This window comes from Urocitellus parryii, chromosome 14, assembly GCF_045843805.1.
Source record: "Urocitellus parryii isolate mUroPar1 chromosome 14, mUroPar1.hap1, whole genome shotgun sequence".
Taxonomy (NCBI): domain Eukaryota; kingdom Metazoa; phylum Chordata; class Mammalia; order Rodentia; family Sciuridae; genus Urocitellus; species Urocitellus parryii.
The window spans coordinates 37,684,124-37,708,088 of record NC_135544.1 but is presented as its reverse complement, the minus strand read 5'-3'; the positions used below and the strand labels follow the sequence as shown (position 1 = coordinate 37,708,088).

The 23,965-nt window shown below is 33.7% G+C and overlaps 1 protein-coding gene across 4 annotated transcripts in view; it reads left to right on the top strand.

Annotated features, from left to right (window-relative positions):
* Cep44 (centrosomal protein 44) overlaps positions 1 to 23,611 on the top strand; it is a 36,511-nt gene extending 12,900 nt beyond the window's left edge. For all 4 annotated transcript variants that reach the window (XM_026389731.2, XM_026389730.2, XM_026389729.2 and 1 more), the window contains 9 exons: positions 2,345 to 2,492; positions 4,226 to 4,372; positions 4,973 to 5,098; positions 7,304 to 7,474; positions 8,912 to 9,118; positions 9,805 to 9,877; positions 21,781 to 21,902; positions 22,155 to 22,192; positions 22,905 to 23,611. In XM_026389731.2, the coding sequence (XP_026245516.1) occupies positions 2,345 to 2,492; positions 4,226 to 4,372; positions 4,973 to 5,098; positions 7,304 to 7,474; positions 8,912 to 9,118; positions 9,805 to 9,877; positions 21,781 to 21,902; positions 22,155 to 22,192; positions 22,905 to 22,947 (1,075 nt within the window). In that variant the 3' untranslated portion in view covers positions 22,948 to 23,611. The remainder of the gene's footprint in view (positions 1 to 2,344; positions 2,493 to 4,225; positions 4,373 to 4,972; positions 5,099 to 7,303; positions 7,475 to 8,911; positions 9,119 to 9,804; positions 9,878 to 21,780; positions 21,903 to 22,154; positions 22,193 to 22,904) is intronic.
* The last annotated feature ends 354 nt before the right edge of the window (positions 23,612 to 23,965 follow it).

Below are 23,965 nucleotides of genomic sequence, written 5' to 3'. Positions count from 1 at the left end.
TGGAAGAGTATCAAGGGACAAGTCCAGGTTAGGTATATATTCAAGTAGTGGAATTAAACTAACGACTAAGTAGAATCCTCAAGTAATGGGCTTTACATAGGAGAATGGATATTCTAATTATACACTAGGGAGGACTAATCCCAAGAGAAGGCTGTAAGTAAAAAGGATAGTGAGAATAAGGAGAAAGTTTAATTACTATTACTTTGTAAGAAACAAAGGTATGAAACAAATGTAATCCATAGTTTTAGCAGTCATCTTGGCTTCTGAAAATAAGAAAATCTCAAATATCCAGAATTTGTAAAGACTTAACCAGTTTGAGTACACAGGTTTTTTTCTTATTATTTTTGAGCATCATTTTAAGACATTTTAGGTAGGAATAATTGAAAATATACCAATACTGACCTGTGTTCTTTCTACAGTAGTTTTAGTTAGCTTTTTATTGCTGTGACAAAAATACTTGACAAGAACAACTTAAAGGAGAAAAACTTAATTTTGGCTCATGGTATTATAGCTCAGTGGTAGGCTGAATTCACTGTGCTTGGCGCAAGGCAAAGCAGATGATAGAAGGGTTCAACAGAGGAAAGCTGCTCAGCTCATAGAGGTATTCGGGAAGCAGAGAGGAAGTGGCTAATGGGCCACAGGGAAGATGCACCCTTCCAGGCCATGCCTCCGGTGACTTACCTCCTGCAGCCATGCCCTACCTGCCTGTAATTAACCATCAGTTCATTCAAGCCTGGATGGACTGATTAGGTTACAGCTCTCACAATCATTTCACTTCCAAATATACCTGCATGAACGGTAGCTTTTGGAGAACACCTTATATCCATAGCAACAGTGTTTAAACACTTAATTTTTTTTTTATTGAACCATGAGCATCATTAAGAACAATACTTTTTAGATTATTCCCAAACATGGTGATTTTGGCAGGGTCTATTAAGGGAGGTTGCTTCTTCTACAGAGACTCAGATTGTTTCCTTCTCACAACCACACATATACAAATACACATATAACACTCCCCTACATAATTTGATTCTTTCTACCTTTTCTGTAAAATTTTTTTAAAAAATTCCTACCATGAACTGTTTTTTTGTGTTGATATACTACTGATTTGTATTATCCTTTTTTTCCTTACTGTTTCTAATCTGCTAAGTCCTTAGAAGCTGAATAACCAAAGTCATTGAAATTAGCATTAGATGTGTTTAATGTAATCTTGGCTGTTATCTGTTCATAAAGTGAATAAAATGAAAACATTTGCTGTTCAACAGTATTTCTTTCATTTTATTTTTGGACTATATTTCAGATAGAGAAGGTTGCCAGAGCAATTTCCTCTTTGAGTAAAATATTGCTTTACTCAAAAAGAAATACAAAAGAGAAAAATCATGTGCTTTGTTGTGGGAAACTAATAAGGTATAGATTTCAACTGAGCAAAAAGTGGAATGTTGTAAACAGCTTACCTAATTATAGCGTATACTCTTTCTAGTCCTTTTTTCCTTATTTGTAACTTATAATTCATAATATTTACTTTTGTAAGTTTGTGTAGAAAACAAATAAGGTAATGTAACAAGTGTTTGCAAAACCACCATGTGTTGTTGAGCACTGTGAAGTGTTAGAAAATGAAGTCAATCTGGTAAGACTAAGCTCTGGAAAATCAATAAATACTGCTGCCCCCAACCCACGAAGGCAGCTGAACTTAAAGTCACTGCTGTGAATTCCCAGGTACACCAAATAAAACACAGATACACACTTTACCTTTATACAAGCTTCAGGATGGCTTCTCCACTCTCAGCCTCAGGCTCCTCAAATAGGAGAGCAATAAAAAGTCATGCAAGGCTGGCAAGAGAGAGCAAGCACATTCAATAGTGGGCTTTTATTGCAGGGACCCTTATTCTTAGAAAGTTCCATCCAGAAAAGTTCAGAAGGGGCAGGGTTACAAAGGACAGGTGAGTGTAATTTGATCCAAGGGGCCATGGAGCGACATGCCTGTGTCTGAAGACATGCCCTTAACTTCCTGGACCGGGGGCAATGTCCAGGTCACTACAAGATGTCAATGCCTCTCTGCTCCAAGATGGAAGACACAAATCATTCAGAGTGCCTCCCCACAAAATACTATAGTAAATAGACTGTTGGTGCTAAAGAGCTAAAGCAAGTTTTTAAGTAGATGAACCATGAATAACAGTGTTTCATGTTAGAGTGGTTTAGAATGGGAGATAGAATCTGGAGGGTCATGTACGACCTAATTGTATCATGGCTCACAAATTATTTACAAGATTTTTAATTCTACCTTGATCATTGAGCTTTCAGAATTATGCTCATTAAAATCTGTTTCCTTTTTTTCTTCTAACAGTTTGGTAAAGGGAGACACAGCAGCTTGTTTGCCCATCATCAGCTATTCTCTTACTTCATATTCACCTTATGTAACAGAACTTCTGATGGAATCCAACGTAGAGCTGATAGCAAAGAATGACTTGCGCTTTATAGATACTGTCTATAAGGTATTTTGAGTTGATGGTGAAACAATAATATTTTAGAAGTTATTAAATGATTTGAAAAAATTAATGTTTTAATAATAATTCCTTAGATGCTGTCACATGTCACTTAATGATGGGAATATTCTGAAAAGTGTGTTGTTTGGTGATTTTGTCATTATACAAACATCACAGAGTGTACTTACACAAACCTTGATGGTATGTCCTATTACATACCTAAGGTATATGTATAAGCTATTATTCCTAGGCTGTAAAGTTATACAACACATTACTGAACTAAGTGTTGTAGGCAATTGTAATACAAAATAAAGATTTATATATCGAAACATATAAAAGGCATAGTAAAAATATTAGGCAATAGGAATTCTTCAACTCCATTTTGATCTTCTGGGACCACTGTCATATATGTGGTGCATCATTGACCAAAATGTTCTGCAGCCCTGGATTGTGTATGCAGCATATATAATTGACAAAATATTTCATACTCATTCATGACATTAAAATGCATACCCTATGGAAATCAAAATGCAATTCAAGTTTGCTTTGTGACTTTGAATGTTTCCTACTCTGATAAATTATGGCAACTATAAACATTAGTCACTGACTATCATTTGCCATTTTTTTATCAAATGTTAGTAAAATTTGATACACTGGCAGAACTTAGAGGTAAATGTAATTACATTCAGTAAAAATTTGTAGTTCATAAAATTATGAGTTAATGTAATTGTGCATAAGAACTGAAACTTTGAGGTAATTTGTTCTTTGAGGTCCAAGACCTTGTCTTATATTTATCTAACTAATATCTACATTTCTACTATATGTATATTGAATTTAATTTTAAAAATTTTTTAATCATTTATTTTTTTCTCAAGTATTGTGTTTTTAAAAACTTTTTTTTATGGTAAGGCCTATTTATTAGATCTTACCTTTAAAAAACAATAGAGTTGCGTTTAATGGAATGGGAGTTTTTATATGTATTCTAACCCCAGAAAGCTCCTATAGAAGCGTAAATAGAATTTGTAAGAAATATTAGGATGTCACCTAGAAGAACTTTACAACTTTAGAACCACTGGTCTAGTCTGTTCACAAATGAGAAATTGAGATCAAAAAACATATTGACTTGGGGCTGGGGTTGTGGCTCAGTGGTAGAGCGCCTGCCTAGCACGTGTGAGGCCCTGGCTTTGATCCTCAGCACCACATATAAATAAAATAAACATATTGTGTCTAACAACTAAAAAATGAATATTTTTATAAAACATATTGACTTGTCTAAAAGTGTAATAGAATTATAAACAAATGGAACTATGGTTTTCTGACATCTAGTATAGTAGCATGGTATTTTAATAAACTAAGGAGATTTTCTAGTACCTATGAAGATTTTTGAACTTTTTGATGATTGACTATTTTTGCATCTCTCTGGCACATTCCTAGCTACCTGGTTGATTGGTTGGTTGGCTGGTTGGTTTTGCTGTAATGGGGATTAAACCCAGGGATTCTAGGCAATACTAGGGCAAGAGTTCTGCCACTGAGTTACATTCCCCAGCCCTCTCGCTGTCTGTTTTCTACATGGATGCCTCTCATGACTCATACCAGCTCTATAAATTTCTGTAATAGCATTCATTAATGACTTAGTCTTTCTTGTCCTCTAGAAGATAGCTATCTCCTGACCTAATAGCCATTTATCATTTTGGATTAAAGAAGAAAATGGTTCCATTACAGAATCTTTTTCCTCTTTTCAGCTTCTTCGTGATCAATTTAATTATAAACCAATTTTGACAAAAAAGCAATTTATTCAATGTGGGTTCGCAGAATGGAAAATCCAGATTACTTGTGATATTTTGAATTGTGTGATGAAGAAGCACAAGGAATTAAGTAGTCTTACCAAGGTAATTCTGTGAATAGATTTGGATGCTAACTTATGCTAAATGACCCAACATTTTAATGTATAAAATTAAGCCCCTATATAGCCAGTTGTTGCATAATACAATTATTACATTATTCACAGATTTGGGTAATCTTATAAAGCTTTATGTTTACTTTAAATACTAGTCACTTATTTTTATACACCTGTAACTTGGAACTGCTAGTCCTAAACCAACAGTTCAAAGATAATGCATTTTCATCACTTCTTAGTTTTTAAAAGACATGTAGTTTCTAGAGTCTCATTATTTTTAGATATATTTATATATGAATATTTATATGATAGTGAAATTAAGTATACATTATTCTTTCACAGAAAATTTGTAATCAATGCCTTTTTTTTTTTTCTGGTACTGAACATTGAATCTAGGGGCCCTTTACCACTGAGCTATATTCCCAGATATTTTATTAAGACAGGTCTCACTAATTTGCTTAGGTTCTTGCTAAGTTGATGAGGTTGGCTTCAACTTTCAATCCTCCTGCTCTCAGGCTCCCAAGTCACTGAGATGAAAAATATGTGCCACCATGCCCAGCTGTAATTATGTCTAATATCATTTTGTTTCTAGACTCCATCACAACAAAGAAAGAAAAGCATTGCTGGTAAGTTAGAACCTTGCTCAAGCAATGAGAAAGCGCTTTTAGAATCTGTCAGCATTGATGTCACTACTGGCAGGTTTCTGACTTCAGGAAAGGTATGAAAATATTAAAAAAAAACATGTCATATAATTTAATAAAGAGTTATCTGTATGGTGAATATGACATACATGATTCACTTCTCTCCCTGGCTATGGTGAAACTTTTGAGTCAAATACTACAATGTAGGGATGTTTATTTCATATACCAAATATTGTTTGGGAAAGTTCCTAAAGTTTTAAGAAGAGAATAGCAATGTAAAATCAAATAAGCCTTATATTTCTATTTTCAAATTCTGCTTCATTTCCCAGATAAAATACTGGCAATTTAAAGTTACATTATGCAATTATCTACATCTACTCTTCATTATATGTATCTGTTCTTCCTAAAATGGGAACATATGAAGAGCCCACCATTAATTATAGTGGAGGTTATGATGATAAATTTACATACATTGATGGTTTTACAATTAAGAGTATTGATTATCTAATGATTGATAATCTCCTAATTTGGAATTGGGTTTTGATTGTTTTAAATGTAGGTGTTTTTAATATTTTCTCTGTTTTGATATCAGTTTTTGACTACTTTTAGCATCTATGCCTAAGTGTATCCAGTATATTTAGAAGTATAGTTTTTCTATCTTCAAGAGATATTTAAACCAAAGTATTATTTTTAAATTATATATGTACTTTCAGCTGTCTTCTATCTGGCAAAAACTTTCTGAGATTGAAGGATAGTATGCCAGATGAATAGGTTCTTATGCTATGTCAGTAAAGGAATTCTAAGAGGCGTGGATTCTGAATAACTGCCCATAGTTCTCATCCATACACATCTCTAAGTCTTCTAACTCTTGTTAGTTTTTTATGATTTTCTTTTTTTTTTTTAAATATTTATTTATTTAGTTTTCAGTGGACACAACATCTTTGTTGGTATGTAGTGCTGAGAATCGAACCCGGGCCGCACGCATGCCAGGCAAGCGCACTACCGCTTGAGCCACATCCCCAGCCCTTTTTATGATTTTCTTACTGTTAAATGATTTATATCATATATCCTTCCTTAACTAGAACATGAGTAAACAGGGATTTATATCACTTTTTTTTACCTTCACTGTGCTTTAGCACAGTATTGGGCATATTTAATAAGTACTTATTACTTTGATATTAAATATGATTTGATATAATTAAATGTACTTTTCAATTTGTTTCAGTGTGTAGGTTGAAGGGTAATCAAAATTATCCTAACAAAGAAAAATGTAAAATTTCAATACACTAGATTTGTTTTTTATTGTCTTAGTTTTCTTCATTATCTATCAAAATTTAATGATTTATGTCAGATCTTCAGTCTGACATAATTTATAATTAATCATCAGAAATTTGAATAAATATTAAAATTCTAAGATTTAGAAAAGTTAGAATCTTAAGTACATTTCTTTGTTTATGGGCAAAATATGAATCTGTATTAAAGCAAATTATCTCCTTCACAGCACTTTATAAAGAATGCTATTCATGACTTTGTCACATATGTTAAGTTTGTATAGTGTATATGCAAACTGTGGAAAGTAAGTAGGCAAAAGAGCCCTATATAAATGCATTGTTGGACCTAGTTCTTCTTGTCAGAATTTTCCCTTTGCCATTATTAGGTTTTGATTGTTACCTGACGGTGTAATATATTGTGACTTGTTAATTATACTTTTTAGTTTTAATAGTACAATTATCTATTAAAAACATGATTTTAACATGTAATCAATGTTTTTAAAATGAGCGATTTTTTTTTTCTTGTGATAAGTCTGAAATACCCTGTGTTCTCTGTTCTTCTAGCACATGTTGATTTAGACTAGCCACATTAGATGGTGGTTACTGTGTTGAATATCACAGCTCTTTTAAAATAACATTTTATATTATGGAATATTTTAAACATTTGTAAAAGTACCCATTACCTCATTTCAAAAATTTACCAATTCTTTGCTAATCTAGTTTCACCTTTATTGCAATAACTCTTCCTGACATTTTCAAACAAATCTAAAGATCGTTAAATAAATATTTCAATTTTTTTCTAAAATAGAAATGTTTTAAAATAGAATGCTTTTAAAAATATAAATAATATTTTATAGTATTTTGATACATTATATTATATATGGCGATTTAAGATTTTTTAAATCTTGAAAGGAAGATCAGGTATTCTTTTTGCAAAATGACCATGTGTTGTTTGAAATAACTATGGGAGTACAACCATTAAAGTATTTCTTACATATTTTTCTCATGCAGAAGAAAGCTGTGGTGATTCGTCACCTGTATAATGAAGATAATGTTGACATTCCTGAAGCTACAACAAGTTCAGTAGCAGATACTGATGAAGCATTTGATATGTTGAGCTTAAAGCCTTCTGAAATAAACATTCCTGAAGAAAACGTGCCTGAAATCAAGGATGAGCAAAAAGTAAGAATGTTAGACTTCTTTATCAAATGCCAGTATTTCTTTTGATAACCTTAACTGTTTCAGTGTTTGAACTTTGCCATATTTCTAGCCTTTTGAATTATTAATGATGGCATATTACTCATGTTATCATTATGTAGTAATCAGTCATACTAAATATAATTAAACTGATATTATTTATTATTGTGTTTAGGACTTTGGACATATGTTCTGAGTAATGCAAAAAATAAGAAGACATGGTGTCAGGGGTGAAAGGGGAGAATGAAGTTCATTGGATTGGACAAAAGGGAATAAAGGGAATGGAGTGGGGATGGGACTAGGAAAGACAGTAGAATAAATGAGACATAAGTTTCCTATGTTCATATATGAATACATGACTAGTGTAATTCCATATCTGGTGTAGCCACAAGAATGCGAATTTATACTCCGTGTATGTATAGTATGTCAAATTATACTCTACTGTCATGTATATCTAAAAAGAACAAATTAAAAAATTTAAAAATTTATAATCCAGTGAGATAAAAATATAACACTTTGTACAGTGGAGTTTGCCTACTACTTGTTTTCCTATATTGGTGATTGGAAAAGCTTGGCACTTCATTGTCTTTTCATTTTCCTCTCTGGATCCATGCTATTTTTTTTTCTATTAGATTACCATTTCTATTAGCCTTTATTGCCGTGGACCCTGTTATATACATGATCTCTACTGCTTTTGCTAAAATATCTGTTTCAATCCTTCATCTATGTCATATGATTTCTGAACATCTTAATATATAATTGGCATTTATAAAAAATACCAGATAGCCATTTGACTTATTTCCTGTTATATGGCACAGTGAATAATCTCAATGCCCTTAATGTCATTTTTGAGAGCTTGTTTGGAGGTTCTAGCAGGGGAGCTCAGCTACTCGTATACCCTTGACCGAAGACCGGTCCTCCTCTATCGGGGAAGGTCGTCCTCTTCGACCGAGCGCGCAGCTTCGGGAGGGACGCACATGGAGCGGTGAGGGAGGAAGGGGACACCCGCCTAGCCAGCCAGATCAGCCGAATCAACCCTGGCGATCAATGGGGTGACAGATGTCGCAGCCAGATCGCCCTCACATCCTTAATGTCATTTCCTCTTAGTTTTGTTTGTTAAAAGAAATTGTTAGTGGAAATTTTATTGTACCATCTGTATTATTTAAGGGCATTATGTAGATTCACTCACAGGAACCATGTTAATAGTTATTGTTGCTCTATTTTTTTAGGTGGGAATGGAAACGTGAGATCTCATATTTGAGATGAACTAACTTAAATGTTCAAGTAGTCTCCTTCCAGTGATAGTTCTTTTGACTCTTGCTGTACTGCCTCTCCTAACTATTGGAATAACATGGTGAAAATGGGAATACATTGACTTTAAAGGAATTTCAACTTATAAATTAATCCTTTTAATCATTTTAGGATGTAAAAGTTAACCTCGAGATTACTGCACTACAGACCATGCTTGCTGAATGCCAAGAAAAGCTTAATAAGTTGCCTTCCATAGAGAAAAGGTTAGACTGTTTGGAAGAAGCAATGAAAGGAAAAGTGATGGTAGATGAAACGACCTGGACTAATCTTCTGAGTCGTGTCACTCTTCTTGAAACAGAATTGCTTTTGTCCAAAAAGGTATTTTTCCTTAGCATGTCTAGAATATCTCAGATATAATAAAGTATTTTTTTATTGTTAGGAGTGTTTTCTATTGGAAATTTAAATATGAGAGTATTTAGGTAATGAGAAAATGTTTACTTAGAATGAAGTTCTGTCTAAATATAGCCTGTTTTATCTGTGGCTATTATTTTTCTCTTTATCAAGTAGGATAATCTGGAAAACCTGTAAATTGAGCTCTAAGTTGTTAAAAATACTTAAATTACTTAAAATGAGGTAAGAATATGTTTGATTTTGTTTATAAAAAGTTTGAAATTAATCTCTTAATAGTACAATATTTGAAGAAGATGAAAAATCAACTCTTTTTTTACTTAATAACTTCTAATGTGAATTTCATAGAAATAACAACTGAACTTACCATTGTTGTATTGGAACTGAGAAATTTGTTTCTATTATTTAGAATTCAATTCTGTTTCGTTTTTTCTTCATAGAAAATAAAGTTGGTAGATTCAAGAAGCTTAAATTTGCTTCTACATTTGAAAGATACTTCTAATGCCTACAAATACTTACATATTGCTTTGAAAATAAAATAATTTAAATTATTTAACATTGTTCTCTTTTAATATTTTATACATGGCAGTAAGAATATAAAATGAAAACATTTTTCTTTTCATTTTATTCTAAATGTTTATAACTATACTTTGCAGAATGAATATATAGACTTAAATGTAGTGAGTGAAGAATGTGCTTCTGGTAGTGATGTAGATCTTCAGACTCTTGGTAAGTCCCTAAATAGTATTATTATTGGTGGTATAACAAGGGATTTTCAGAAAAATAATTTTTATAGGTACTTGGTAATTTTAGTATTCTCAAGCCTTGTATTTTAAAGAAAACACAAAGCTTCCAGAAAAAAATAATGAACCTAAAAACTACTGAAACTAAGGATTGCTTGAGAAGCCAGTTTACATATCTCATGTAGCATAGTTGGGTGAATAAATTCCAGTGTACATAGTTGCAAACCTTGGAGTCATCTTGCTCTTTTTGTCACTCTAGATTAACAAAATCGACCTTTAGCGTTTTTAATTTTTAAACTTTTGTAGCATTCTTGAATGCAAATAATATATGTAAAAGAAGAAAACATTTGTCAATAATCTGTGAATTATTGAAAACTTTTTGCATTTGAATAGTTCACTGATAGCAGTAAAAGAAGAAAGATCTAAAATTAGTGACAGCAGTGACAGATCTTTCCCATGTCTCTTGCCTTCACAAAGATATTATCAGGGTGACTGAGCAGCTTGGATAAAGATTTCTGTTTTTCAGCAACAGCTTTTTTTTTTTTTTTTTGCTCTTTTTAAAATGTTTAAAAATGTGTTTTAATTAGTTTTACATTGCATCAACAACAGTTTTTATTTATTCTTTTGATTTTTCCATTGTTCTTGAAAGACATGTTTTTATTTTGTGTCTATGATTAAATTGTATTTGTAGGAGAAATACTTCGTACAATTGAGAATTCATTGTGTAGTTAAATTTTAGTGTATGTAAAGTTTAGTATATAGTATATAGTTTAGTATATAGTATAAAGTTTAGTATATAGTATAATCTTTAGCTATTATATATATATAATAATAACAACAGTACATTACAGTAGTAACTGTGCCTGGCACAATTCTACCTATTATATTAACTGATTTAATTCTCAAAATAACTACACAAGATAAATACTATTATTACCGATATTTTATAGATTAAGAAACTGAGGTACAGTGAGATTGAGTAACCAAGGGTCACACAGTTATCGAATGATAGACAAATTTGAATGCATGCAATCATTTCTTTTCTCTTAACCACTACTTAATTAGTACACGTGCCAATTTCTTTTTCTTTTTTTTAATTGCTTTTATTTTTTTAAATACATGACAGTGGAATGCATCACACTTCTTATTACACATACAGAACACAATTTTTCATATCTCTGTTTGTATATAAAGTATGTTCACACCAATTCATGTCTTCATACATGTACTTTGGATAATTATGTCCATCACATTCCACCATTATTGCTAACCCCCTGCCCCCTGCCTTCCCCTCCCACCCCTCTGCCCTATCTAGAGTTCATCTATTCCTCCCATGCTCTCTCTTCCTACCCCACTATGAGTCAGTCACCTTATATCAGAGAAGACATTCACCATTTGTTTTTTTGGGATTGGCTAACTTCACTTAGCATTATCTTCTCCAACACTATCCATTTACCTGCAAATGCCATGATTTTATTCTCTTTTTTTGCTGAGTAATATTTCATTGTGTATATATGCCACATTTTTTAATCCATTCATCTACTGAAGGGCATTTAGGTTGGTTGTACAGTTCAGCTATTGTGAATTATGCTGCTATAAACATTGATGTGGCTGTATCCCTGTAGAATACTGTTTTTAAGTCCTTTGGGTATAGACCCAGGAGAGGGATAGCTGGGTCAAATGGTGGTTCTATTTCAAGTTTTCCAAGGAATCTCCATACTGCTTTCCATATTAGCTGCACTAATTTGCAGTCCCACCAGCAATGTATGAGTGTGCCTTTTTCCCCACATCCTCGCCAACACTTATTTATTTTTTTTTAAAGAGAGAGTGAGAGAGAGAGAGGGAGAAGGAGAGACAGAGAGAGAGAGAGAGAGAATTTTAATATTTATTTTTTAGTTTTTGGAGGACACAACATCTTTGTTTGTATGTGGTGCTGAGGATCAAACCCGGGCCGCATGCATGCCAGGCGAGCGCGCTACCACTTGAGCCACATCCCCAGCCCTCGCCAACACTTATTGTTGTTTGTCTTGATAATAGCTGCCATTCTGACTGGAGTGAGTTGATTTCTTAAAGTAGTTTTGATGTGCATTTCTCTAATTGCTAGCGATGATGAACATTTTTTTAATATATTTATTGATTGATAGTATATCCTCTTCTGAGAAGTGTCTGTTCATGTCATTAGCCATTTTATTGATTGGGTTACTTGTTTTTATGGTGTTTAGCTTTTTGAGTTCTTTATATACCTTAGAGATTAGTGCTCTGTCTGATGTGTGAGGGGTGAAAATTTGCTCCTAAGATGTAGGCTCTCTATTTACCTCACAGATTGTTTCTTTTGCTGAGAAGAAATATTTTAGTTTGAGTCCACCCCATTTATTGATTCTTGCTTTTAATTTTTGCACTATAGGAGTCTTAGTAAGGAAGTTGGGGCCTACTCCCACATGATGAAGATTAGAGCCTACTTTTTCTTCTGTTAGACGGAGAGACTCTGGTATAATCCCTATGTCCTTGATCCACTTTGAGTTGAGTTTTGTACATGGTGAGAGATAAGGGTTTAATTTCATTTTGTTGCATATGGAGTTCCAATTTTCCCAGCACCATTTGTTGAAGAGGCTATCTTTTCTCCAATGCATGTTTTTGGTTTCTTTTGTCCAATATAAGATAATTGTAATTTTGTGTGTTAGTCTCTCTGTCATCTATTCTGTACCATTGGTCTACCAGTCTGTTTTGGTGCCAATACCATGTTGTTTTTGTTACTATTGCTTTGTAGTATAGTTTAAGGTCTGGTATAGTGATGCCACCTGCTTCACTCTTCCTGCTTAGGATTCCTTTAGCTATTCTGGGTCTCTTATTTTTCCAGATGAATTTTATGATTGCTTTTTCTATTTCTCTGAGGAATGCCATTGGGATTTTGATTGGAATCACATTAAATCTGTGTAGTACTTTTGGTAGTATGGTCATTTTGATAATATTAATTCTGCCTATCTAAGAGCAAGGTAGATCTTTCCATCTTCTAAGGTTTTCTTTGATTTCTCTCTTTAGGGTTCTGTAGTTTTCATTGTATAGATCTTTCACCTCTTTCATTAAGTTGATTCTCAAGTTTTGTTTTTGAGGCTATTGTAAATGGGGTAGTTTTCCTCATTTCCCTCTCAGAGGATTTGTCACTGATATACAGAAATGCCTTTGATTTATGGATGTTGATTTTATAACCTTCTACTTTGCTGAATTCATTTACTAGTTCTAGAAGTTTTCTGGTGGAGCTTTTTGGGTCTTCTAAGTATAGAATCATATTGTCAGCAAATAGTACTAGTTTAAGTTTTTCTTTTCCTATATATATCCTTTTAATTTCTTTCCTCTGTCTAATTGCTCTGGCCAGTGTTTCAAGGACTATGTTAAATAGGAGTGGTGAAAGAAGGCATCCCTGTCTTGTTCCAGTTTTTAGAGGGAATGCTTTCAATTTTTCTCCATTTAGAATGATGTTGGCCAGGGGCTTAGTTTAGACAGCCTTTACGATGTTGAGATATGTTCCTGTTATTCCTAGTTTTTCTAGTGTTTTGAACATGAAGGGGTGCTATATTTTGTCAAATGCTTTTTCTGCATCTATTGAGATGATCATATGATTCTTATCTTTGAGTCTGTTGATGTGATGAATTACATTTATTGATTTCCTTATGTTGAACCAACCTTGCATCCCTGGGATAAATCCCACTTGATCATGGTGCACAATATTTTTGTTATGTTTTTGTATTCGATTTGCCAGAATTTTATTGAGAATTTTTGCATCTATGTGCATTAGAGATATTGGTCTAAAGTTTTATTTCTTTGATATCTTTGCCTGGTTTTGGTATAAGGGTGATATAGGCCTCATAGAGTGAGTTTGGAAGTGTTACCTCTTTTTCTATTCCCTGAAATAAATTGAAGAGTATTAGTATTAGTACTTCTTTAAAGGTCTTGTAGAACTCGGCTGTGTATCCATCTACTCTTGGGCTTTTCTTGGTTGATAGACTTTTAATGGCATCTGCTATTTCATTACTTGATATTGGTCTGTTTAAATTGTGTACATCTTCCTGATTCAATCTGGGCAAATCGTATGACTTAAGAAATTTGTCGATGCCTTCGATATCTTCTGTTTTGTTGGAATATAAGTTTTCAAAATAATTTTTATTTACCCTGTGTATTTCTATAGTGTTTGTTGTGATATTACCTTTTTCATCATGTATTCTGGTAATTTGAGTTCTCTCTCTCCTTCTCTTTGTTAGCATAGCTAAGGGTCTGACAATTTTATTTATTTTTTCAAAGAACCAACTTTTTGTTTTGTCAAGTTTTCAGTTGTTTCTTTTGTTTCGATTTCATTGATTTCAGCTCTAATTTTAATTATTTCTTGCCTTCTACTGCTTTTGATCTGTTCTTCTTTTTCTAGGGCTTTGAGATGTAAAGTAGGGTCATTTATTTGTTGACTTTTTCTTCTTTTAAGGAATGAACTCCATGCAATGAACGTTTGTCTTAGAACTGCTTTTATGGTGTCCCAGAGATTTCAATGTGTTGTGCCTATGTTCTCATTTACCTTTAAGAATTTTTTAATCTCCTCTTTGATGTCTTTTGCAATGCATTGTTCATTCAGTAGCATATTGTTTAGTGTCCAGGTGTTGGAGTAATTTTTATTTTTTATTTCATCATTGATTTCCAATTTCATTCCATTATAATCTGATAAAATGCTTGGTAGTATATCTACTTTTTTGTATTTGCTAAGAGTTTCTTTGTGGCATAATATATTGTCTGTTTTAGAGAAGGATCCATATGCTGCTGAGAAGAAAGTGTATCTGCTTGATGCAGGTTGAAATATCTGTATATGTCAGTTAAGTCTTAAGTTACTGATTGTATTATTGAGTTCTATAGTTTCTTTATTCAACTTGTGTTTGGAAGATCTATCCAGTGGTGAGAGAGGTGTGTTAAAGATTATTGTGTTGTGATCAATTTGACTCTTGAACTTGAGAAGAATTTGTTTGATGAGTATAGCTGCACCATTGTTTGAGGCATATATATTTGTGATTGTTATGTCTTATTGGTGTATGATTCCCTTGAGCAGTATGTAATGTCCATCTTTATCCCTTTTGATTAACTTTGGCTTCAAGTCCACTTTATTTGATATGAGTATGGAAACCCCTGCTTGCTTCTGTAGTCCATGTTAGTGGTGTGATTTTTCCCAACCTTTCACCTTCAGTCTGTGTATGTCTTTTCCTATCAGATGAGTCTCCTGGAGGCAGCATATTGTTGGATCTTTTTTTTTTTTTAATCCAATCTGCTACCCTATGGTTTTTGATTGGCTAGTTTAAGCATTAACATTCAGTGTTACTATTGAGACATGGTTTGTTTTACCAGCCATATTGTTTATTTTTGTTATTTAACTTGACTTGATTTTCTTCTTTGATTAGTTTTTCCTTTAGGCTACTACCTCTCTCTGCTGATTTTCATTGTTGTTTTTTGTTTCCTCTTCATGGAATATTTTTCCAAGGATGTTTTGTAGTGTTGGTTTTCTAGCTATAAATTCTTTTAACTTTTGTTTAACGTGGAAGGTTTTTTCATCTTCAAATCCAAAGCTTAATTTTGCTGTATATAAGATTCTTGGTTGGCACCCGTTTTCTTTCAGAGCTTGATATATGTTGTTCCAGGGTCTTATAGATTTCAGGGTCTGTGTTGAAAAATCTGCTGTTACCTTAATTGATTTTCTCTATATGTAACCTGATTCCTTTCTCTTATGGCTTTTAAAATTCTCTCCTTATTCTATATATTCGGCATTTTCATTATAATGTGCCTTGGTGTGGATCTGTTGTGATTTTGTACATTTGGCGTCCTGTAGGTTTTTTGAATTTGGATTTCCAATTCATTCTTCATGTTTGAAAAGTTTTCTGATATTATTTCATTGAATATAGATTGTTCATTCCTTTGGTTTGGACCTCTATGCCTTCCTCTATCGCAATAACTCTTAAATTTGGTCTTTTTATGCTATCTCATATTTCTTGAATGTTCTGCTCTTGGTTTCTTACCATTATCACTATGTGGTCTATGCTCTTTTCAAGATTATATATTTGTCTGATTTCCTGTCTTCCAGGTGGTCTGCTCTGTTGGTGATGCTTTCATTTGAGCTTTAATTAGGTTTATTATTTCTTTCATTTCAAGGATTTCTGTTTGGTTTTTTTTAGAACCTCTATCTCCCTGTTGAGGTGATCTTTTGCATCTCGTATTTGTTTATGTATCTCCTTGTTGAAGTGATCTTTTACTGCCTATATTAGCTCTCTTATATTTTCCTTGAGTTCACAGAACATTTTAACCATGTACATCCTAAACTCCTTCTATGTCATTTCTTCTGCTGTGACTACCAATGATTCTATTGAAGTGGTGTCTTCATTTGTTTGGGGCACTTTCTTCCCTTGTCTTTTCATGTTTCTCATGTGTTTTCCTTTCCATCTCTGTGGGTCTAGATTCTTATTGTGTTTATCCTATAGGTTTGTAGTGCTCTTGTAGGGTTCCAAGACCTCTCCTTTGTGGGGAAGGACAATATTAACAGATCACAATATCAACAATATACCACCTATGAACAATTTGTTGTTATTAAGACGTTTACAGTTTAGTCTCGCTGTACAGAAATGTTGGATTCAATTATTATCTAAAATATAACCAGTAGGTTTGTAAAAAGGTTTACAGCTTCTGATGGTGGACAATAAACTGGGAGTCAGGTGTATGACGATATGCTGAGGAGGTAGGATGTGAGGATATAGAGTTAAAATATCTTAGGAATTGTGAAGGAGAAATCTAGTGAAGAGAGTTAGTAGCAAGAGAAAAGACAGGAAGTAATTTAGGGTAGGCAAATATGTGGGATGACAATAGAGTATATAAAACACATATGTATTTAGAAAAATACAGATGTTAAAACACTAAAATTTGGAAGGGAAAAGAATAAAAAGGAAAAGAAAAAAAAGGGCATATACAACACCTCTATATTATATTATTCAGATGACTCACTCCTCAAAGTCCTATTTTATGCAAAGTTCTTGGTTTCACATATGTTGGGGATGTGAGGGCCGGAGGATAGAGAGGTAGAAAAGAAAAAGCAAACAAACAACTCAAAGGAAGAAATTAGGGTTGTAGCTAGCTTTAGAGATCTGCATCTTTCCTGCTTCTCTTCTCATACCGTAGGTGGGGAAGACTGTTGTGACCTGGTGTCTCTGCCCTCTGGATGGTGGAGGTAACCAGAGTGGGAAGACTGGTCCTGGCACAGGGCAACTGGATGTGGGGAGTGGCACCCTCTAGTCCCTGCAGAAAGACTGCACCTCATGGGTCTCTTTCTGGGACTGCTTGTATGACTTGAGCGCCTGATACTATCTCCCTCTCTTGCCTGGAGATTTCCCAGTTCCTGGTCTCTTGTTAGGCTCCAGACTTTAGCCCTGTCTCCCTCTCCCCTAGCAGTTCTCAACTGAGGAAACTCTGACCCTGGGGACTCCTGTAGGCGGCTCTCTGATCGAACTGCACACCTGTGTTAGGCAGCTACTGTGTTGGGTTACTGCCGCTGGGGAAGGGGAAAGGTTGGAAACCTGGTACCTAGCCATTCGATATCTGATCTGGGAACTGCTCCCAGCTAATTTGGTGAGAATGTTGAGTCAATATGGCAGTGGTGTGTTTTCAGTGACGGGGTGTCTGGTGACGTGGGGGGGAGCCTGGGGAGCCGGGCGATGGTGTTGAGCTGAGGGTAGGTAGCAGCTGAGTGACATGTGTGGGAGCTGCATGAAGTCTTGGCCATCTGCAGATGTGTTGATAGGTGATTCTGCTAAGGCTCTTGTCAAGTCTTGAGTGGGCTGGAACTTCAGGCTTTAGGTCCTGCTCCAAGACCAGGTGTCCTATTCCAATGCTGAGGCCTGGAGACCCTTGTGGGGTCACAATGCTGGGGATTTCTGTGGAGAGCAGCTGAATAGGGGTCCTCTAACACTCTCAGAGATGGAGTATTCCGACTAGGTGAGATCTACTGGCACGTCAGTGCAGGGCACGGGGTGGCTCACTCCCTTCCCACCACCATGTTTTTCTGGAGAAAAAACATGCCAATTTCATCATCACACAGAGAACTGTTTTAGTGATTAAGTTATTAAATATAATTATTTGACATATTATTTTAGGTGCTAAATTTATTATAGACTGCAATTTTCAGATTTGGTAAAAATATTGATTTTTTTTCGTTTATTCATGCATTTATTCATCAAATATCATAGCACTGCTCTAAGAGTAGTGAAAACAAAAATTATCTTCTGATCTGTCTTTCTAGCAGACAGAAAGTATATCTATAACATCTCGTGAAGCTCAAATATTTCTGCATCGAAAGAATATTGAATGTACTCTTTGCAAAATATTACTTTTTAAAGTTTGATTTGCATATTGAACCTTACTGGGTTTTTTTAGATATATTGTTTTAGTTGTAGATGGACACAATACCTTTATTTTATTAATTTATGTGCCTAGAATTGAACTCAATACCTCACACGTGCTAGGCAAGTGCTTAACCACTGAGCCCCAGCCCCGGCTTACTGTTTTTTAATAACATTATTATTACAGAATATACTCTAAGCCTATATCAGAACACTGTCTGAAATGAATGTTAGGTTATGAATGAGGCAAATATGTGTTTAATAGTTTATAAATTAAAGAGTCCAGTTTATAAAGCCTTAACACCTTTTTCCTTACATGATGCTTGAAAACATAAGGTTTGATTTCATTTGCATGCAGAAAGCAGTAATTTACCAGTCTAGTCATAGAATCATTATTCCATCAGGAAGGATTTCTATGAGGTTCCAGATTTGTTTCCCTTTATCAAAAGTGTAGTATTCGTGGAAAACTGTAAGGCAGCTCAGTAAAAGTAAAGTAGTAGAACCTTTTAAGGATTGAGTTTTGCTTGGGTCATTTAATTAATTTATTTATTTAGAGGATTTAAGAAAGTGAGGGCTCTTCTGATTTGAATGTTGTCAGGAAGCAGGGGCAATTTGATGATAAGAATGAAATTGAGCTGAAATTTTCAATGGAAAAGAAGTACTCATGTTAGTGGAGAAAGGGCTATATCTAGTCATTTTTGTGGTTACATAATGCTTTTGTCTCCTCAGAAATGACAGTGGTTTTATGTTGATTTTGGTTTTTCTATTTCATGACTTTATGTGATATTGCTTTTAAAGAAATTGTAATGTGTTCATATTATTTATGGGGACTACAATAATTTAGGTGTTAATTGCCATTTAGGCTACCCCAGTGTCGGGGCTGATTGTCTTGTTTTTGTCTTGTTTGCTTTGTTTGGGCCTTTCCCCCATAGAAGTAAAACATATTATTAAAGTATGACACCACAAAAGGGTATGGTTTGTTCAGGTATGACTAGAAGGATGGGTACATGTGGGCAAGGTTAATATCCTCAATTTGTGTCATAACAGTAGTTTAGTGATTGATTAGTAGAATATAAGATGGACAAGGACAGTAGTTTAAGAATAGTTCATTGGTCATTGTTTTAGAAGAATAACAGATGTCTGAACTAAGGCTACAATCATGAAGATAAAGATCAGGGAATAAGTTTTGGAAATAATTTGATGTTCAAATCAGAAAGACTTTATTTATCAATAAGATATTACTTCATTCACTGATTGAAGAAGGAGTGAAGGAGAGAGGAAAAGTTAAGACTGACTGCTTACTCATATTTGACTCATGTGATTGAGCAGATAGTTGGTACTCTTTAGTAAAATAGGGAATTCAGGAAGAAGAGAAGATTTGGGAAAAATAATGAGTTCACTTTTGAATATAATATGTATAGAATACTTAAGATTCAGAAACTGGTTGGATATGCACATAGGTCCTTGATTTGCTGACAAATTATTAAATAGTAAAGGATGCAGCTAGTTCCCTTACTGGTAAAAGGTAATAACACTCCAAATTTGACAGTCATGTAAGGAGAACTGTCTAGAAGATCTAGTGTCCTGTACCTTAGATTTCCTTTTCTTCAGAGGGATCTCTTAGCAGTCACTACTGAAATGCTCTTAATGACTGACTTCTGGGAACTGGTGTCATGGGTCACTGCTCTCCATTTTCTTTTGCAATCTGAACTGAATTCTTTTCTCAATTTCCTACAACATGGCTAAGAAACAATTATGTTTAAACAAGACTTTACTAAAGGTTCAAGAAAGCAATAAGAAAAATTGTTACTGAAAGTAATATGCACTTAACACATCTGACTATGAAATGTGCCTGGTGTTTGTATGCTACACTGTATACCCTTTGTAATCCCCATGGGGAGATCTGTCTGAATAGCCTCCCAGCCTGCATAATACCAATTTCCTTCCATCACAAAACACACCCTTGAACAAGGCTAGATACCTTTAGGCCCCAAAATGCAGGGGCAGAAAAGCCATTCCTTTACTCCCTGATATCTCCATCTTCCCAGTCCTGTATCCTCTTCCTAGGAATCCTTCCTCTTTGGGGAATAACATCAGTACTGTCAGAGTATACTTATCTCTACCCATAGAAAATAATAGAAGATTTAGGGCATAGTAGATACAATGCCTGCTTAGTTTTAGATTGTTCCTTAAAATTACTTATTGCTCAAAGTCCCTGGTAAAAAAATATGGATCTCTCTAGTCTTCAAAGTTGTGCCATATGCTCTGGACCCTCAGGCTCAGCTAATTGGATCAATAGTAGACACATAACCCAGCGAATACCAATCCAAAGGGTGTTGAGACAAATTCTATTCTCTCTCTTAGAATTTGGAATTAAGACCTCAAGAATAACTTCATGTTACTCATTACCAAATAATGTTGGGCCTGGGCTAGGATGGCCATTTTATTCAAATTCATGCTGATGATTGAACAGTGAAAGCCACTCTATAGACAAAAGCAGAGAAAGGGAGCAAGTGACAAAAGAAGTAGGCAAAAGAGACAGTGATTCCATTTGAGATAAAAATTGAAGTCTTATAGTTGTTTAAGTCCTCCTCTATTAATATTTTGTTCCCGAACTAAGGTTGTCAATAAAGGCTTACGATAAAACTATCTTATTTAAATCGGTTCAAATGGACGCCTGTTTTGTTGTTGTTTCCCTTATCTTTGCAATCAGAATTACTCTGACATAATGGGGTATGACTGTAGGATTGATTTGGTGGGGCATGTACTATCTCTAATGGTCCATAATTGATCGAATTATAGGAAAAATTTGCCATCATTTTATCCAAAATGTTAAAATTTTTTATTTAGAGAAAAACTGGATCATGAATTGTGCACGTTGTTTTTGTCATGTGTATCAACTTGGGATAAGGATGTTTCTTGATTCTTTAAAGGTATATATTGTCAAGTTTTAGTAGTAGTAGAAGTTTCTGTTTGCCACAGAACAATATTGTAAAATATTTACTAAACAAATTCATGATAAAAGCATCATGACAAATTCCTGAGCATTTGTTATTTACTATAAATACTACCATTTTAAGAAAACAATATGTGTGCGTCAGTGGCTTAAAAATAAATTATGAACTTACCTATTTATTCACACTGATTGTGTCATGATGAAGATAATATTATCTGTTGCAATTTCTTTTTAGACAGTCTGCTGTATTGCCTATGTTGGCCTCACACTGGAAATTCTCCTGCATAGTCTTCCTGAATAACTGGGATTATAGGCATGTAACACTATGCTCAGCTGCCTTTTGCCATTTTTAGTAGCCATTTTATACCATTTAGATTCTTCACATGTAGGCAGTTCTCTTGAAAGAATACTATACCAGTAGCCATTTTATGATAATGTTTATTTTTCTTCCATCTGTAATTAAAGTTTATGGACATGGATGCTATTGTGAAAGGAAAAGGTGACATAAAACTTATCTCTTCTCAGATAGAAAAAGTGAAGTGGAAGCATCAGCAAATATTCCTCTGTCCTCTGGTTATAGTACAGAAACAGATTCAACTCCCAGAGCTTCAACTGTTATTTACAGTGGTTTGAAAGAGACTTCAGAGGTAAGAAAAACTGACAGCTGTACAGATGATCTCCTTTCTAAGGTCAAGAAAATAAGCAAGCATTCACTTTAGTTGTATATGCTATTATCAGGAAAAAGCAAAACTATGTAAATCTTAATCTATCAAAATTCTTTGTGATAAGTAACAATAATCGATGCAATATTTCAGACTGTGTTTTATATATTCATGGTCCGTCTTTGAGGATGATTTACTTTGAGAAATCGCCTAAATTTGTTGCTTTTTAAATTAAAGGAAACAACAATCCAGAAATTGGAAAGGATGAAAAAAATGTAAGTAACAGAAAGGGGCAACAGAAATTAATTTCTCTGTAGGGAATTGTATTGGATTACAATATATATAGAATGTGCATATGTTTCAAACCTTAAAGGTCTCAATCAGGTGTGGAATTTCCTTCAAGACTCCAGTGGATAATAAATCCACCTACAATTATGTGTTTGTGAGATGAGTCACTGTTTTGGTTTCCAAGAAGTGGTATAAAACATTGTTAATGGAATTAACTGTGGATTAAAGAGTGCAAAGATATTTTGGGTTGATAGTTAATCGAGTTATCTTTTTTGATAACTGACTTATCAAAATATTAAAAATATAAATAAATGGTTTAAAGCATCTTTTTCAGTAAGTTATTGATAAAGTAATACTGTTGACAGTACTTTAGCTCAAATGACATTACACCTGGTATTTTTTAAAGACCAGTTCAAAGGAAATACAAAATGAAATTTTATAACAATATTATACAACCTACTACATTAAAAACTTAATATTTTGAAATGTGAGAAATGTTAAAATAACTCATGCTTCAAGAATTGACTATTTTTTATCTCCTATGGTATATTTAAGTTTATTAATAGCAACTGTGCCTAAAAGTAGGGAAAATATTAAAATTTATTTTAGACTCAAAAGCATAGTCTTAACAATTTAAATCATGTTCTTCATTATGAATCATTTATTTACGTAACATATCATTTGTTTATTCTATTTCAGGTTTGAAGAAACAGCAGAGTTACTGAAATGCTCAAGTCACTAATTGTAGAATTTCCTGCATGAACCTCTCTAGAACTTTGACTACTGTACATGTTGTATATTTTAAGAATCTATATAATTTTAATATACTGCAATTTTTATTAAGAATTTGAATTCCATTTGATATGAGTTTTTCATTCATTATTGAATAAATATTATTTTTGAGCTTTGATTATACTGCTTTACTCTCCTTCACTTTTCTTAGAAAAAACTTATGTTTCAGTACATTACCTTTACAGAGTGAAGTCATTACAGCAAGCACTGTATTTTTGTGTTGACATTTGTTGGCAATGTGCTAAGTAATATGTTTTTTAACGTACAGACTTGAGGACCATAGTTTACATCCTGTTGGAAACATTCCAGCTAGGACTTGCATATTGTACCCAAGAGGCTCTCGTACATACCATCTTGCCATCTGTGCTAACGAATAAGCAGTAGTGAAAAGTTAAAAATGCTCATTGAAAATTAAAGCTAAAAAATACAGCTATTTTATGCTTAGTCAAAAAGCAGCAGTACCTTTCCAATTAACACTGAGAATCGGGGTATGATTCTCTTTTTGTATTGAAAAGGTTCTGAAAGATCACTTTGAGAGATGTGTTGAGTATTTAAATTCCCCGGTATATAACATTTTAAGACCAGCAGCCAGATGCAGATGGTGGCTGTCAGAAGATGCACAGTGAATTTTTTTTTTCTCTTGATGGAAGTTGTAAATATTTTCGAATGGTAAAAGCCTTAGATGAAGTTAAATCAAGAGAAAATGAAATTCATTTTAGAAATTATTACATAGTATACTTCTAAACTTTGTAAATAAAAATATACTAATAATCCTAGGCAATACTCAGGAAACTTGAAAGATAAAAAGTTTTTTTTTTCTTTTTTATCATATAGAACATCTGATTGCATCCTACTCATCTGTTTTCAATACATATATCTAATTTGATTTTCACTGGTGAACAGATAACTTTTTTGAAAAAGTATTTTTAATATCCCAACAAATGTTGTCACTAGACTTTTAAAACTAT